The sequence below is a fragment of the Chiloscyllium plagiosum genome, unplaced genomic scaffold (assembly GCF_037043375.1).
Source record: "Chiloscyllium plagiosum isolate Xiang-an unplaced genomic scaffold, Cpla_swu_hap1 HiC_scaffold_12, whole genome shotgun sequence".
NCBI lineage: Eukaryota > Metazoa > Chordata > Chondrichthyes > Orectolobiformes > Hemiscylliidae > Chiloscyllium > Chiloscyllium plagiosum.
The window spans coordinates 77545197-77560242 of record NW_028270150.1 but is presented as its reverse complement, the minus strand read 5'-3'; the positions used below and the strand labels follow the sequence as shown (position 1 = coordinate 77560242).

At 40.1% G+C, this 15046-nt stretch overlaps 1 protein-coding gene across 3 annotated transcripts in view; it reads right to left on the bottom strand.

The window, feature by feature from the left end:
* Nucleotides 1–15046, bottom strand: part of frmpd4 (FERM and PDZ domain containing 4) — a 646818-nt gene that overhangs the window by 85647 nt on the left and 546125 nt on the right. For all 3 annotated transcript variants that reach the window (XM_087992956.1, XM_087992958.1, XM_087992957.1), the window contains exon 5: nucleotides 2665–2710. In XM_087992956.1, coding sequence (XP_087849082.1) covers nucleotides 2665–2710 — 46 coding nt within the window. The remainder of the gene's footprint in view (nucleotides 1–2664; nucleotides 2711–15046) is intronic.

Here is a 15046-nt window from a genome sequence, read left to right as displayed (position 1 = left end):
CTAATCTTGACTCTGATCTCCAGCGTCTGCAGTCCTCACTTTCACCCCATAACTTGAATGAGGTTGGGCTCCCTTTCCTGAGCTGTTGTGCTAGATGGGGCTGTCATTTGTTGCAACAGGAGGAAGAGGCAACTGCCAAAGAGGCTGTTTTCTTTTGGTAGTCCTTCAGATGCTCACCGACATTCTGAAACAGAACCCCCTTTCCTTGACTCTCTGGTGCCAACTTCACTGATCAATAGATCCCAAAGGTGTGGGCCTCCTGTCCACTGTAAACATTGGGAAAATGTGGGAAATGGGAGGCCAACGGAGATTTGCATTGTGTGGACTTGGAACCAAAATATTGGGAAGGAAGACATAAATTTCTACCAACTGAGCTAAAATAGTAAAACCACTCTGCAAACCCTAACAACTGAACATAATGGGCTGGTGTGTGTGTGAGGGACACTTGGCTGCTGCTTGACCAACACCCATTCCCCCAGACACATTAAAGACTGTTTCCCCACTGCAACAATATAGTGGGGATGGCCTAATGGAGGTGACAATGGAACTTCCTTCAACTGCAGGTAAAGACTGCATCATTTACTGACAACACTTATGACCTTTGAAGGCAAGTTGCTGCAGACTGATGCTCCATCATCCCTACATACATCTTGGGAGGGAATGCTCCTTTCACAAAGAAACCTATAAGGTGAGGAGATGAATAAGGATAAATAAGAATAAAATTAAAAATTAAAATCTTGACATGAATGTTAACATTATAATATGAAGTGCCAGGGTTACATGACGTTGATATGTTCTCATCATGACAAATTGTTTGTGAAAGAAACAGCATGACAAAAATAATTCATGACTAAGGGTATCTGAGCGATGGTGCAGGATGAAATCAAAAGACATTTTTCAAGTAATATTATGGAGTACAATATTCTTGAAGACTGCAACGTGTGCAGGATATATTTCAGTACTAATGGAACACTTCCCTGCCATACAGTATTTTATTGGCTAAATTATATTGGACAGTGTTATCGTACAAGACATAAATCATGGTGGCACAGAACTTTCACCGGAAACAATGTGCAAAACTGAAAAACCAGCAATCGATGTGCTAGTGTACTATGTTAGTGATGGGAATGGAAGATAAATCTGAAGAATGCTTTGACCAATTAGTTAACCCAAATCCAAAAGTATAAGTCTGGCTTTGAGGACCATTAAATTAGTTTATCGTTACTGTAACCCTTGGGTCTCCATTGTTTGTCTTACCCTGTTAGTAACCCATTTCTGAACAAGGGTCATCGGACCTAAAACGCTAACTCTGCTTTCTCTCTACAGATGCTGCCAGACCTGTTGAGGTTTTCCAGCAATTTCTGTTATTGTTTCTGATTTCCAACATCTGCAGTACTTTTGTTTTTTTTTCTTTCATGTTAGTAACTTAATGTATTTCTCAACTCCATGGAGCACCATTGTGAGGGTTCAAGATTTTTTTTCCCTATATTTATGCCGAGATCCAATGCTGGAATAATTCCATTGACATCTTCAAACATATAGCTTACATAACATGTTACAATATGTCCACAGACTCTCTTCAATAACTCTTCACTTCATTCACTATAGAAGTAAAAGCAGATCATTTGGATTCAAAACACTTCAAATCAGGAGAGAATAGCAGACCATTTATAATTGTTCATATTACTGTAAAGTTATAAATTTCATTTAATAAACAGACACTTTAAAGCTATATTTGAGCTTCATTGCTAGGGCTTTAAAAAAGTAGCACTGCTGTTCAAATTCAAATATAGAGTGAGAACTTATGATGGTAAACTTTCATCCTTAGAATTCCTGGGACAATATATTCTTGTGTTCACGGTGAATATCAGGAATTTAAATGCATTCTATCCAATCACTTACTGTCTATTACTGCACAGCAGTACTGGATCTCAGCTATTGCTGATTGTTGGACTCTTTCTTATAAGTCAGAAACGTGTGGACCTAATCCTCAATATAAAGACTTGAGCACAAAATTCAGGCTGACATTTCAAAGATGTCACTTTTCAAATGAGATGTTAAACTAAGGCCTCATCTTGCATTTGCAGGTGCACATAAAATATCAAATGGCACTATTTTGATGAAAATTATTTTCAGTGTTCTGGTCAATATTTATATCTCAATCAACATCAGTAAAACAAATTGTTTGGTCAATATCTCATTGCTGTTTGTCAGAGCTTTTAATAGGTAAATTTGCTGCGGTGTAGCCATTGCAAAAGTATTAAACCACCTCTAAAGCTGTTTGGGAATACTATTACTCATTCATGGGATGTGCCATTGCTGGCAAGGCCAGAACCTGTTGTCCATCCCTAATTACCTTAAGCAGTTGCTATCTTCTTGAATCTTTGCAATTCATTTGGTATAAGTAAACTCAAAGTACTGTAATAATGAAAAGTGCGACCAAAATGCACAGATTTCTTTTTATTTCTGACTGAAAAATCAGAGGGTGGCAATTTTGCCCAAATTTCCAAAATGCTCCCGCAAATGTTCCAAGATGAAAGTTTACCACAAAATGCCATGTTGTTTTATGAATATTTGCAAAAAGAAATCTCAATTCTTGCATGAGCGAGACAGAAAAACAGAAGTAACAGATAATAAACACATTAAAAGCAGGCCTATACTTACAGGGTATGGCTGAACGACTGTCAAAATGATTGATTCCTTGCAACTCCTGTGGAGGTAGAAAAAATACAACTGCGGTATTTCTTTTTACAGTATCTGTGAGATTTCAACCTCACATTGTGAGTTTGTTTACAGCTCAAAGCATTTATCCCAATGGCCTTGACAATTCCTTTTAACAATAAGAAAACAAAAATCAATAAACATTGATGAAAAAGGAATTGGCTTATGCACCTGTGGAACGGAACGGCACAAATAATGGTGCACATATTGAGATGCACCTCCTGTACTAAGGAGCAGACTAATTGCCTTAAACTCAGCAAATGAAGAGGCTATCACTTGGTTTTGGGGATTTACATTCACTAAATGAGAAAAAAGCATGGCCTTGTTTGGATTTCATTTTACTGCTGTGAAATGAATTGCTCTGCTGCCTGATAGTTCACTTGCAAACAGATTATCCTGAAATCCCCTTTTGCTTATAGAGTCATACAGCGTGGAAACACACCATTCTGTCCAACATATCTGCACTGACCAGACATCCCAATCTGACCTAGTCCCATTTACGTTGGGATATTTTGTATAAGAAACTTATTCTGTAGCAGTGTCGTGTTGGACTCGAAATATTAACTCTAATTCTCTCTTGGATGATGCCAGGCCTGCTGGGTTTTTCAAGTACTTACTGTTACTTCATCACAAATAGTTGAAGAAAGTAACTCTCTATTTACATTTAAAAGAAAGTGCTGGAAGACCAGTGGAGAGAGCAAAGTCATACTAACGTTTCAATTTGACGACTATTCAAACTTCCATTTAACATCGGCTACCTCTGAATTAAATTTCACAGATTCTGACCAACGTGTGGCAGAAAAGGGACATATTTGTATGTCATTAACTCTATATCAGACAAATCCTTACATGTGAAACAAAAGCAACTTCAGTCAGTTAAATCTTTCACGAAAGCCATGACTTTGTGTCCAATACAAGTAGGCTCTAAATTAGACCAGGACAACAGGGGTACTTGCCCTAGATGGATGTATTTTTTTTTAAAATTATCACCACTTTGTTTCAGAAATAAATTCATTCATTAACTGCAAGTTAGCCAGGACTTGCTGTTTGAAATGTTGATGATTGCAAGTTAACAGACAAAGGAAGAGACAAACGAAATGACGTTTGATAGCTGGACCATGAAGCATAGCATATGCAGGAAGGTGGAAATAATTACTCACAATTACACAAGCATTAATTTCAATCGAATAGCTGCAAAATGAATGGATTTCCTAGCATAAGTGACACATTGTTCTTCAGCCTCGGTTCTCTTCAGAGATATGAAGGTGAGTGTCAAATCTGAGACAGGAAGCCGGTGGGGTGATGAGGTGAGTTTCTGCTGGAGCTGGAGTGAATATGAACTGCTGGCTGCTGTCCAGCCGCCAGCCATATGCAGTGTGTGGCTTTGAGAGAGCCTGCTGGCACCAAGATGAGTAACAGGGGTGGAGGAATTCACATTGTTAGAATTGGAATGGTGGGGCAGGGGATGGATTGGGAGGGGAGTTCAGGAGCAGCGAGAGGTTTTAAAAAGAAGTCCCAGATTTTAATAGCTCACATAAGAAATGTTGAATATGATATATTTCTGGCCCTCAGATGTTTAATAGATAAGAGATTACATTTTCTGTAATTTACAAGACTGCTTCTGTCTATTAGTTAACCCATGAATAGAACAGATGACCACTGGATGAGGCATTTTGCATATTTTGAGAGATCACTGGTTTGAGAAAACCTGGAGGTTGCAGGAGCTCGATGTGGGATTGAAGCTGGGTTGTTTGAGTAGCCATGAGTTGGCTTTCTTATTTTGAGGTCTACCAGCACTATTAATGGCACATATTTGCTGGATCCAGCTAAGTTCTCCTCCTTTCTGATGCTAGATTTCCCAAGCCCTGAGGAACATGATCTCAAGTAGGTTGCTAGAATTTGAGGCACACACCGTCATTAACACCCGTAATAATAATCCGCTTGTCCAAAATATGCCGATTAGTTAGTTTAAGCAAAGTTACTAATGATGGGTTTATTTGGTAGGTGGTGGTTGGAGCATGCAGAGGCATGTTGTAACCAAGCAGATTGGAGTGTGTGATGCATATGTCACTGTTAACTGTTGTTGATGGCAGCAGTAGTGACAGTAGGCAAGAGAGCTTTGAGGAGGACAGAAACAAAGCAAGATTAGGAGAGCCAAACAACAAAATTACCTTGATTGGACAGACTGACTCTGTGAGGGATAGGATAGAATTGATGGAAAGAATGGGGATGACAAAAGCAGGATGGGGATGGCATAGAATGAAGGAATGGCAAAAGAGGATGGTATTAGTTAAATGTGGAAAAATGGCAGAGACAACTATTTGATAGAATTTATTATTTGAAAGATATCCTTTGTTAAAAGTAAAGCTTCATTAGGTTTGAATGAAATGGAAGCTTAGCAAAATCCGTCAGATGAATTAAAGTAACACATCAGCACTGAATCAATGCATAAAGAGAATGTAATAGTTTCGGTCTCCCGCTGAGTATCTTCACACTGTGCTCCAGTAGCAACGTCACCACTCAAAACTAGACCCAAATAAGTAGCAGTGATAAGGTTATTACAAAAATTGAATCCCAAACAAAGACTTTTTTCATGGAATAAAGCTGGAGTTAGGAAGCTGCTTTCTACTATGATAAAATTATTATTGTCAGATTTCAAGTAATTAGAACGTGTATTCTTCAAATGGTATTGATCTCATTAGCTGTAAGCTTGCTTTTAAACTCAGGAGAAAACAGTTCCAACAAGCGAAGAACAAATAACTTTACTATTGTGTTAACTCAACTCAATCATGCAGCTCTTCCTTGAGGTTTTGTTTTGCCCTGACTGGTTGATGTTCTGTATCCACAAAACTAAAAGAAAACTTTTCACAAGGAAGCTTCAAGCTAATCAACAGCCAACCAACCTGTTCTGAAAATTCTGTTCATATTTTTTTCAATTGTGACAAATTCCCCAATAAAGGCTGAGACAATCAATCACCAATATTCTAAATAAAAGAACCTATACCATCCTTTTAAAAAAAAGTCCATTAATCTTTTCATCTAATGTTAATAGATACCTTTTTTGGAAAAAGTCACAATCTAGATTTGCATCCTTACCAAACATTAATCAGTTTCTCCTCTGGCCATGCCCCACCTGTCGACCAGGTTTTAATGAAATCCATTAATTAGCTTTTTGAGATATATTGTAAGGTGTTTTCTCTTTTGGTCAGGTACACCAAGAAGGGAGAACTCCTTAACCAAAAACACCACTCCCTCTCCTCTTTTGCCTCCCTTTCTATCCTTCCTTTTGCATCTGTACCTCATAACATTTAATCTGCCAGTCCAGTCCATCCCTGAGCCATGTTTCTGTAATAGCTATGATAAACCAGTCCCATGTTCTCAACCATGCCTTAAGTCCATCCACTTTACCTGTCAGGTCACTTACATTGAAGTAAATGCAGTTTAATTTATTAGTCTTATCTTGTTCTTTGCCAAGCTCTCGTCTGCCTTGACTTGCTCTGCTTATCTACTGTATTAGCCTTAGAGAATGGTGGTGGTGGGATGTTTTTCAGACTGGAGGTCTGTGATCAACGGTGTGCTACAGGGATCAGTGCTGGGTCCACTATTTTTCATCATTTACATAAATTGTTTGGATGTGAATATAGGAGGTAGAGCTGGAGATTTTGCAGATGACACCAAAATAGGAGATGGAGTGGACAATGAAGTAGCTTACATGGGAACCTTGATCACATGGGCCTGACTTGTTGTACTTTTCCAGCACCACACTTAGAGATGTACAGCATGGAAACAGATCCTTCGGTCCAAATTGTCCATGCCGACCAAATATCCCAACCCAATCTAGTCCCACCTGCCAGCACCTAGTCCATATCCCTCCAAACCCTTCCTATTCATATACCCACCCAGATGCCTTTTAAATGTTGCAATTATATGAGCCTCCACCACTTCCTTTGGCAGTTCATTCCATACACGTACCACCCTCTGCGTGAAAAAGTTGCCCCTCAGGTCTCTTTTATATCTTTCCCCTCTCATCCTGAACATATGTCCTCTAATTCTGGACTCCCCCACCCCAGGGAAAAGACTTTGCCTATTTATCCTATCCATGCCCTTCATGATTTTATAAATCTCTACAAGGTCACCACTCAGCCTTCAACACTCCAGGGAAAACAGCCCCAGTCTATTCAACCTCTCCCTATGGTTCAAATGCTCCAATCCTGGCAACATCCTTGTAAATCTTTTCTGAACCCTTTCAAGTTTCACAACATTCTTTCCAATAGGAAGGAGACCAGAATTGCACGCAATATTCCGGAAGTGGCCTAACCAATGTCCTGTATAGCAGCAACATGACCTCCCAACTCCTGTACTCCATATTCTGACCAATAAAGGAAAGCATACCAAATGCCTTTTTCACTATCCTATCCACCTGCAACTTCACTTTCAAGGAGCTATGAACCTGCACTCCAAGGTCTCTTTGTTCAGCAACACTCCCTCCGTCCTTATCATTAAGTGTATAAGTCCTGCTAAAATGTGCTTTCCTAAAACGCAGCACCTCATATTTATCTAAATTAAACTCCATCTGCCACTTCTCGGCCCATTGGCCCATCTGATCAAGACCCCGTTGTAATCTGATATAACCTTCTTTGCTGTCCACTACATCTCCATTTTGGTGTCATCTGCAAACTTACTAACGATACCTCTTATGCTCACATCCAAATCATTTATATAAATGATGAAAAGTAGGGTGGCACAGTGGCTAGCACTGCTGCCTCACAGCACCAGTGACCCAGGTTCAATTCCAGTCTTGGGTGACTGTCTGTGTAGAGTTTGTATGTTCACCCTGTGTCTGCATGGTTTTCCTCCAGGTGCACCGGTTTCTTCCCACAATCCAAAGATGTGCAGGTCAGGTGAATTGGCTATGCTAAATTGTCCATAGTGTTCAGGGATGTGTAGGTTAGGTCCACTAGTCAGGGGTAGATGTTCAGTAATAAGGTAGGGGAATGGGGTTGGGTGGGATACTCTTCGGAGGGTCAGTGTGGACTTGTTGGGCCAAAGGGCCTGTTTCTACATTGTAGGGATTCTATTCTAGTGGACCCAGCACCGATCCTTGTGGCATTCCACTGGTCATAGGCCTCCAGTCTGAAAAACAACCCTCCACCACCACCCTCTGTCTTCTACCTTTGAGCCAGTTCTGTATCCAAATGGCTCGATCTCCCTGTATTCCATGAGACCTAACCTTGCTAACCAATCTCCGATGGGGAAACTTGTCAAACGCCTTACTGAAATCCATATAGATCATGTCTACCGTTCTGCACACATCAATCCTCTTTGTTACTTCTTCAAAAAATTCAACCAAGTTTGTGAGACATGGCTTCCCACGCATAAAGCCATGTTGACTATCCCTAATCAGTCCTTGCCTTTCCAAATACTTGCCCACCACTGATGTCAGGCTCACTGGTCGATAGTTCCCTGGCTTGTCCTTGCTACCTTTCTTAAACAGTGGCACCACATTAGCTAACCTCCAGTCTTCCAGAACCTCACCTGTGACTATCGATGATACAAATATCTCAGCAAGAGGCCCAGCAATCACTTCCCGAGCTTCGCACAGTGTTCTAGGATACACCTGATCAGGTCCTGGGGATTTATCCACCTTTAACCGTTTCAAGACATCCAGCACTTCCTCCTCTGTAATATGGACATTTTTCAAGATGTCACCATCTATTTCCCTACATTCTAAATCTTCCATATCCTTTTCCCCAGTAAACTCTGATGAAAAATACTTGTTTAATACCTCCCCCATCTCCTGTGGCTCCACACAAAGGCCGCCTTGCTGATCTTTGAGGGGCCCTATTCTCTCCCTACTTATCCTTTTGTCCTTAATGTATTTATAAAAACTCTTTGGATTCTCCTTAATTCTATTTGCCAAAGCTATCTCATGTCCCCATTTTGCCCTCCTGATTTCCCTTTTAAGTATACTCCTACTTCCTTTATACTCTTCTAACGATTCACTCGATCTATCCTGTCTATACCTGACATATGCTTCCTTCTTTTTCTTAATCAAACCCTCAATTTATTTAGTCATCCAGCATTCCCTACACCAACCAGCCTTTCCTTTCACCCTAACAGGAATATACTCTCTGACTCTTGTTATCTCGTTTCTGAAGGCTTCCCATTTTCCAGCCGTCCCTTTACCTGCAAACATCTGCCCCCAGTCAGCTTTCGAAAGTTCTTGCCTAATACCATCAAAATTGGCCTTTCTCCAATTTAGAACTTCAACTTTTAGATATGGTCTATCTTTTTCCATTACTATTTTAAAACTAATAGAATTATGGTTGCTGGCCCAAAGTGCTCCCCCACTGACACCTCAGTCACCTGCCCTGCCTTATTTCCCAAGAGTAGGTCAAGCTTTGCACCTTCTCTAGTAAGTACATCCACATACTGAATCAGAAAATTTTCTTGTACACACTTAAGAAATTCCTCTCCATCTAAACCTTTAACACTATGGCAGTCCCAGTCTATGTTTGGAAAGTTAAAATCTCCTACCATAACTACCCTATTATTCTTACAGATAGCTGAGATCGCCTTACAAGTTTGTTTCTCAATTTCCCTCTGACTATTCAGGGGTCTATAATACAATCCCAATAAGGTGATCATCCCTTTCTTATTTCTCAGTTCCACCCAAATAATTTCCCTGGATGTATTTCCGGGAATATCCTCCCTCAGCACAACTGTAATGCTATTCCTTATCAAAAATGCCACGCCCCCTCCTCTCTTGCCTCCCTTTCTATCCTTCCTGTAGCATTTGTATCCTGGAACATTATGCTGCCAGATCTGCCCATCCCTGAGCCATGTTTCTGTAATTGCTATGATATCCCAGTCCCATGTTCCTAACAATGCTCTGAGTTCATCTGCCTTCCCTGTCAGGCCCCTTGCATTGAAATAAATGCAGTTTAATTTATCAGTTCTAACTTGTTTTCTGCAATGTCCCTGCCTGCCCTGACTGTTTGACTCGCTTCTGTTCTCAACTGTACCAGTCTCAGATTGATCTCTTTCCTCACTATCTCCCTGGGTCCCACCCCCCACCTTACTAGTTTAAATCCTCACGAGCAGCTCTAGCAAATCTCCCTGCCAGTATATTAGTCCCCTTCTATTTAACTCTGATCTCCAGCATCTGTAGTCCTCACTTTCTCCCGGATTTACACACTTTATGGTAAAGCCCTGGGGAATGTTCCTGCATAAAGAGACCGAGTGGTGCAGTTGCATAATTCCTTGAAAGTGGAATCACAGGTAGAAAGGTTAGTGAAGAAAGTGTTTCGCATGCTTGCCTTCATTGGCCAAAGCATTGAGTATATGAGTTGGGATATCATGGTGGTGCTGCACAGGACATCGATAAGGCCACTTTTGGATTACTGCGTACAGTTCCGGTTGCCCTCCTGTAGGAAGGATGTTGTTCAACTTGGGAGGGTTCAGAAAATATTTACAAGGATGTTTCCAGGACTGGAGGGTTTAAGCTACAGGGAGACGCTAGAAAGGCTGCAGCTTTTTTCACTGGAGAATCACAAGCTGAGGAGTGACCTTGTAGAGGTTTATCAAATCATGAAGGGCATAGATCGGGTAAATAGCCACGGCCTTTTTCTTGAGGTGGAGGACTCTAAAACTGGAGGCTATATGTTTAGGGCGAGAGGGGAAAGATTTAAAAGGAACCCGAGGGGTAACTTTTTCACACAGGGGGTGGTGCATATGGTGCAAAGGAACCAGCTGGTAGAGGAAGTGGTAGAGGCGGTCCAACTACAACACTTCAAAGGCAGCTGGATGGGCATATGAACAGGAAGGGTTTAGAGGGATATGGGCCAAATGTTGATAAATGGGACTCGGTCATATTGGATATATTGTCGGCATAAATAAGTTGGACCGAAAGGTATTATTTGGACTCAAAATATTTAGTGGATCCCTGCTAATATTTACATATATGGTCCACTTTATTAGGATTAATCGCCTTATCCATTAACGTTGGAATGTGGATTCTTCCAAGCTGAATGGCGTCAGGGATTCACTCTGAGAATATTTGATTTGCGGAACTGGCTGCAACAATTGAGGCAACTCGCATTTAAGGGGATGCTTGGTAATCACATGTTGGAGCAAGACATTAACAATTATATTGATCGGGTTATGGACATATGAAGAAAAATGGGAAGAGAGTCATGTACATCACAAACACTAACATGGGCCAATTGAGCTAAATAGCTTATTTTGTGCTGTACATTGCATACAATTCTAGGCATAAAATATAATGGGTCCAGTATAGTTTCATATGAAATGTGGGATTTGCTTACAGGAACTATAATCTTGCTAAAAGATTAGACAAAATTGCCGATGAAAGCTCAATTCCTAACGCTCTGCCACTTATTGTTAAGTCTTTCAAGTTAAAAAATTGTGATCATTATTTTCCTGATGATATAAATTTTGATTCATACTTGGATAATAAGATGTCTGTGCATTCAAAATTCAAAAGTGAAAATCTATATTCAATAATATGCTATTTTAATGTATTTTGTTGGCAGCCAGTGATGCATTTGACTGCAGTTCATTCATTACTAAAATCGTAAGCAATGGAATCTTCACCTCCTCCAACCAGTAACATGAAGACAGCTAAAATCAGGACAGAAAACGTTATGGTAATACAGGTGTCAGCATTAAATATTCATATAACTGCAATGAAAGCAAAAAGAAACCTCCATTGTTTCATTCCATAGCCCATAAAAATAATTACAATTGAAATTTCCCTCAGTTCTAAGGCCTTCATTATTCATGGATAAGGTAATTATGTAATCCTTTTCGGTTTTACATTTTGTTGTACATTTGCAGTTAAACAACCCAAGCATAATAGATGTAGGCTGTATCAATCCATTTTAGGCTGTATTTGTTATACACACAAGATATCACAATCAGATATCACTATTAGCATCAATGTTATTTTAACAGATGGTTTCCTAAGGCAATAAATGGCTATTTTATTGAATCTGAACTTCGCGTGCAAGGTATTATGTGAGAAACCACATCGTAAAGCACAAGAGTCATTATTACTGGATACAGTAATGGAACTTGTGCTGTCAAACCTAACATTGCTTTATTAGCCTGAAGGCATTTCAAGTGGATTATAAGAAACATAGATCAGTATAAGTGACCACAAACCTCTTAAATTATTGTTACAACTGAACTGGTTCATTACTATCTCACCTTGTCTGTATATGCAATGTTAGCCAAACCAACATGGTTGATGATATGCTTCTGAGCAAGCTACTTATTTGTATCCAAGTGACAAAAAGGGAAACTTGATGGAACATGAAGCTGAGACATGGCAAAGGCAAGGCCAGCCAGCTGATTCTACAAAAGGTTGTTCACTAATTCCCCAGTATCAGATGTCAATCTTCAATCAATACAATTTGCTTCACATGATATCTAGAAATAGCTAAATGCATTGAATATAACGAAGGCTATGGGTTCCAACAACATTGCAACATAGTGTCAATGGCAAAACTAATGAACAGCTATCACAATCGCATCTATCTAACAATCCAGAAAACTGCTCAGGAATGCTCAGTTTGCATAAAAAGAACACAATCAGCTTGGCCAATTGCTACCTCATCAGTATCCTTTCAACCAGCAGCAAGATGAACGAAGGAGTTGCACACGATGCTGTCAATCAATATTTCTTCATCAATAACCTGCTCACAAACTCTCAATTTGGGTTCCATCAAGATCACTTAGTTGCAGGGACTTACATAGTCCTAGTAGTGTCCGAAACAGCTGAATTTCACAGGGAAGGTAAGACTGACTGCCTTTGTTAACAAGTTAATATTTTGAAAGATAGTGCTAAGGAATCCAAGGTTTTTAAAAATGTCCTTGGCATGTGGGTATCATTGATGGAAATGTGTTGCTGGAGAAGCGCAGCAGGTCAGGCAGCATCTAGGGAACAGGAGAATCGACGTTTCGGGCATTAGCCCTTCTTCAGGCATTAGCCCTGCTTCCTGAAGAAGGGCTAATGCCCGAAACGTCGATTCTCCTGTTCCCTAGATGCTGCCTGACCTGCTGCGCTTCTCCAGCAACACATTTCCATCTCTGATCTCCAGCATCTGCAGACCTCATTTTCTCTTCATGTGGGTATCATTGACCTGTTCAGTGTTTGTTGCCCAGGGAAGGTAGTGATGAGCCACCAATTTAAATCACTGTAGTCCGTCTGGTGTAGGGACACACACAGTGCAATCAGGAATGAAGTTTCAAGATTCTGATCCGGTGACAGTAAAGGCAAGGTGATACAGCCTCAAGTTAGGTTGGTGTGTGGCTTTGCTGCAACATACTGTTGCTGGTGTTCCCATCTATTTGTTGGTCTTGTCCTTCTAGATGGCAGAGGTCACAGATTTGAAAGGTGCTATGAAGTGAGTTTCTGCATTGCACATTGCAGATGGTAGACATTGCTGCTACTGTGTGTCAGTGGTGAAGGGAGTGAATATATAAAGTTATCCAAAATGTAGCAAGCTCCTTTTTCCTGGAAAGTGTTGAATGTCTTGAGCATCATTGGAACTGCACTCATCCAGGCAGTATTCCATCATATATCCTCGTACCTTGTTATGGTGGACAGACTTTGGTGAGATTCTCTCTTGTTGGAGATGGTCATTTACTGGTACTAGTCTGACATAAATGTTATCTGCTACTTATCAGTCCAAATCTAGATGTTTCGATACCTTACTGCAATGGACACAAACTGCTTCAGTATCTGAGGAGTCACGAATGGTGCTGAATATGATACAATCATCAGTAGATAGCCCCACATCTGACCTTGGGGTGGAGAGCAGGTCATTGATGAAGTGGCTGTAGGTGCTCAGATACTAATCTGAGGAACTCTTGCAGTGGAGTCCTTGGGATTGAAAAGATTGAGTAGACTGAATAAATCCATTGCCAATAGGGTGTAGGGCAAGAAACTAATCAATGTCTAGAATCATTCTGTTTGCAAAGAAAGATGCTTGTTTGAGGCTCACTGTCTCAGTTTCAAGACTTTACCGTAGGTGCTCCTCAAGTACCTTCAGTTGCTCAACAAATGACCTTCATTGCATTGTATGGTCAGAAATGGAAATATTTGTACAGTTTTCAGTTCCATTCATAGGTCACATCCTTGTTGATGAAATAATAATGTGTTGTTCAAATGGAAGCATAGGCACCTTGTTTTACATGTAATTCTATAGATTGAGGGGCAGCAATCCATATTAAGCATGTGTCAAGGGAAGGAGGCAAGCCTCCATGAATTACCTCAGCTAGCACAGGATTTTAACCTACCCAAGTAGCATCATTCGGTACCACAGTCTAACCACCTCTGCAACTGAGCTAACTGACCCCACAGTTTCATACACAATTCCTTAATGAAATCAATTCAACCAGTAATACCCTAATGACATTTATCTAGGCTTAGACTACTGAATGGCAATTGACGTTCACATTAGTTTTCACTGAATTCACTGACCATTTGCCAACCCCAGCAATAGTTTTGCTCCCATGTGCTACATCTCATTTGCAGAACCTCATTTTAAAAAGTGGAACATTGATTTGACAACTAAAGTAAATTAAATAAAATGAAAATAAATCTAGTCGTTTAAAACTGGAGGTTTAAAAAAATTGAGAAGAAATTCCTCTTTCATTGTTTGTGTACTTGCTACATTACATAAAAAGTCATAACTTTGTGCATTAGCTTTAATAAGATGTTGTTAATGTTTACCAATGGTCTTAAAATTGCTGCTGTAAGTCGACTGGTTTAGTGCACATTAATGCACTAGCCTGACTTGTGTTTGTTTTTGGCTTGTTAAGAGTCCATTACCACAGAAATTAATTGAATTTACGTAAAATTGCAGGGGCTTAACATTGAGTAGAGTTTCTCTTCATGACACCTGCTCAAGAGTTGCAATATGTGTGGAGTGTATGTTAACAGCACATGCAATTGTGTTGAAGCTCAGTAAGATTCATGAGTTTATTCAAGGCAGTGCAGTAAAACACCCAGGCTGCCCTTATACAACAACAATTCAAATGTCCAAAGCCAATCCTTAGGGCCATGTATTCTGCTGAAGAGTAAAAACCATGAGTTATCTCTCATGTTGCAGTCTAGCCATTCTTGAGAAGGCAAGGCTGAACAAACCCAAATCCTGTTGGGGCTGGAACTTTGCGATACTTTCTTACACAGGTGTCACTGGGAAAACTATACTTAATTATCTAACCCTTTAATTGTTCTTAAAGAGCTGATGTTTTTCAACTGTTTCAGTCAGTGTGATGATAGTACTTCCACTGT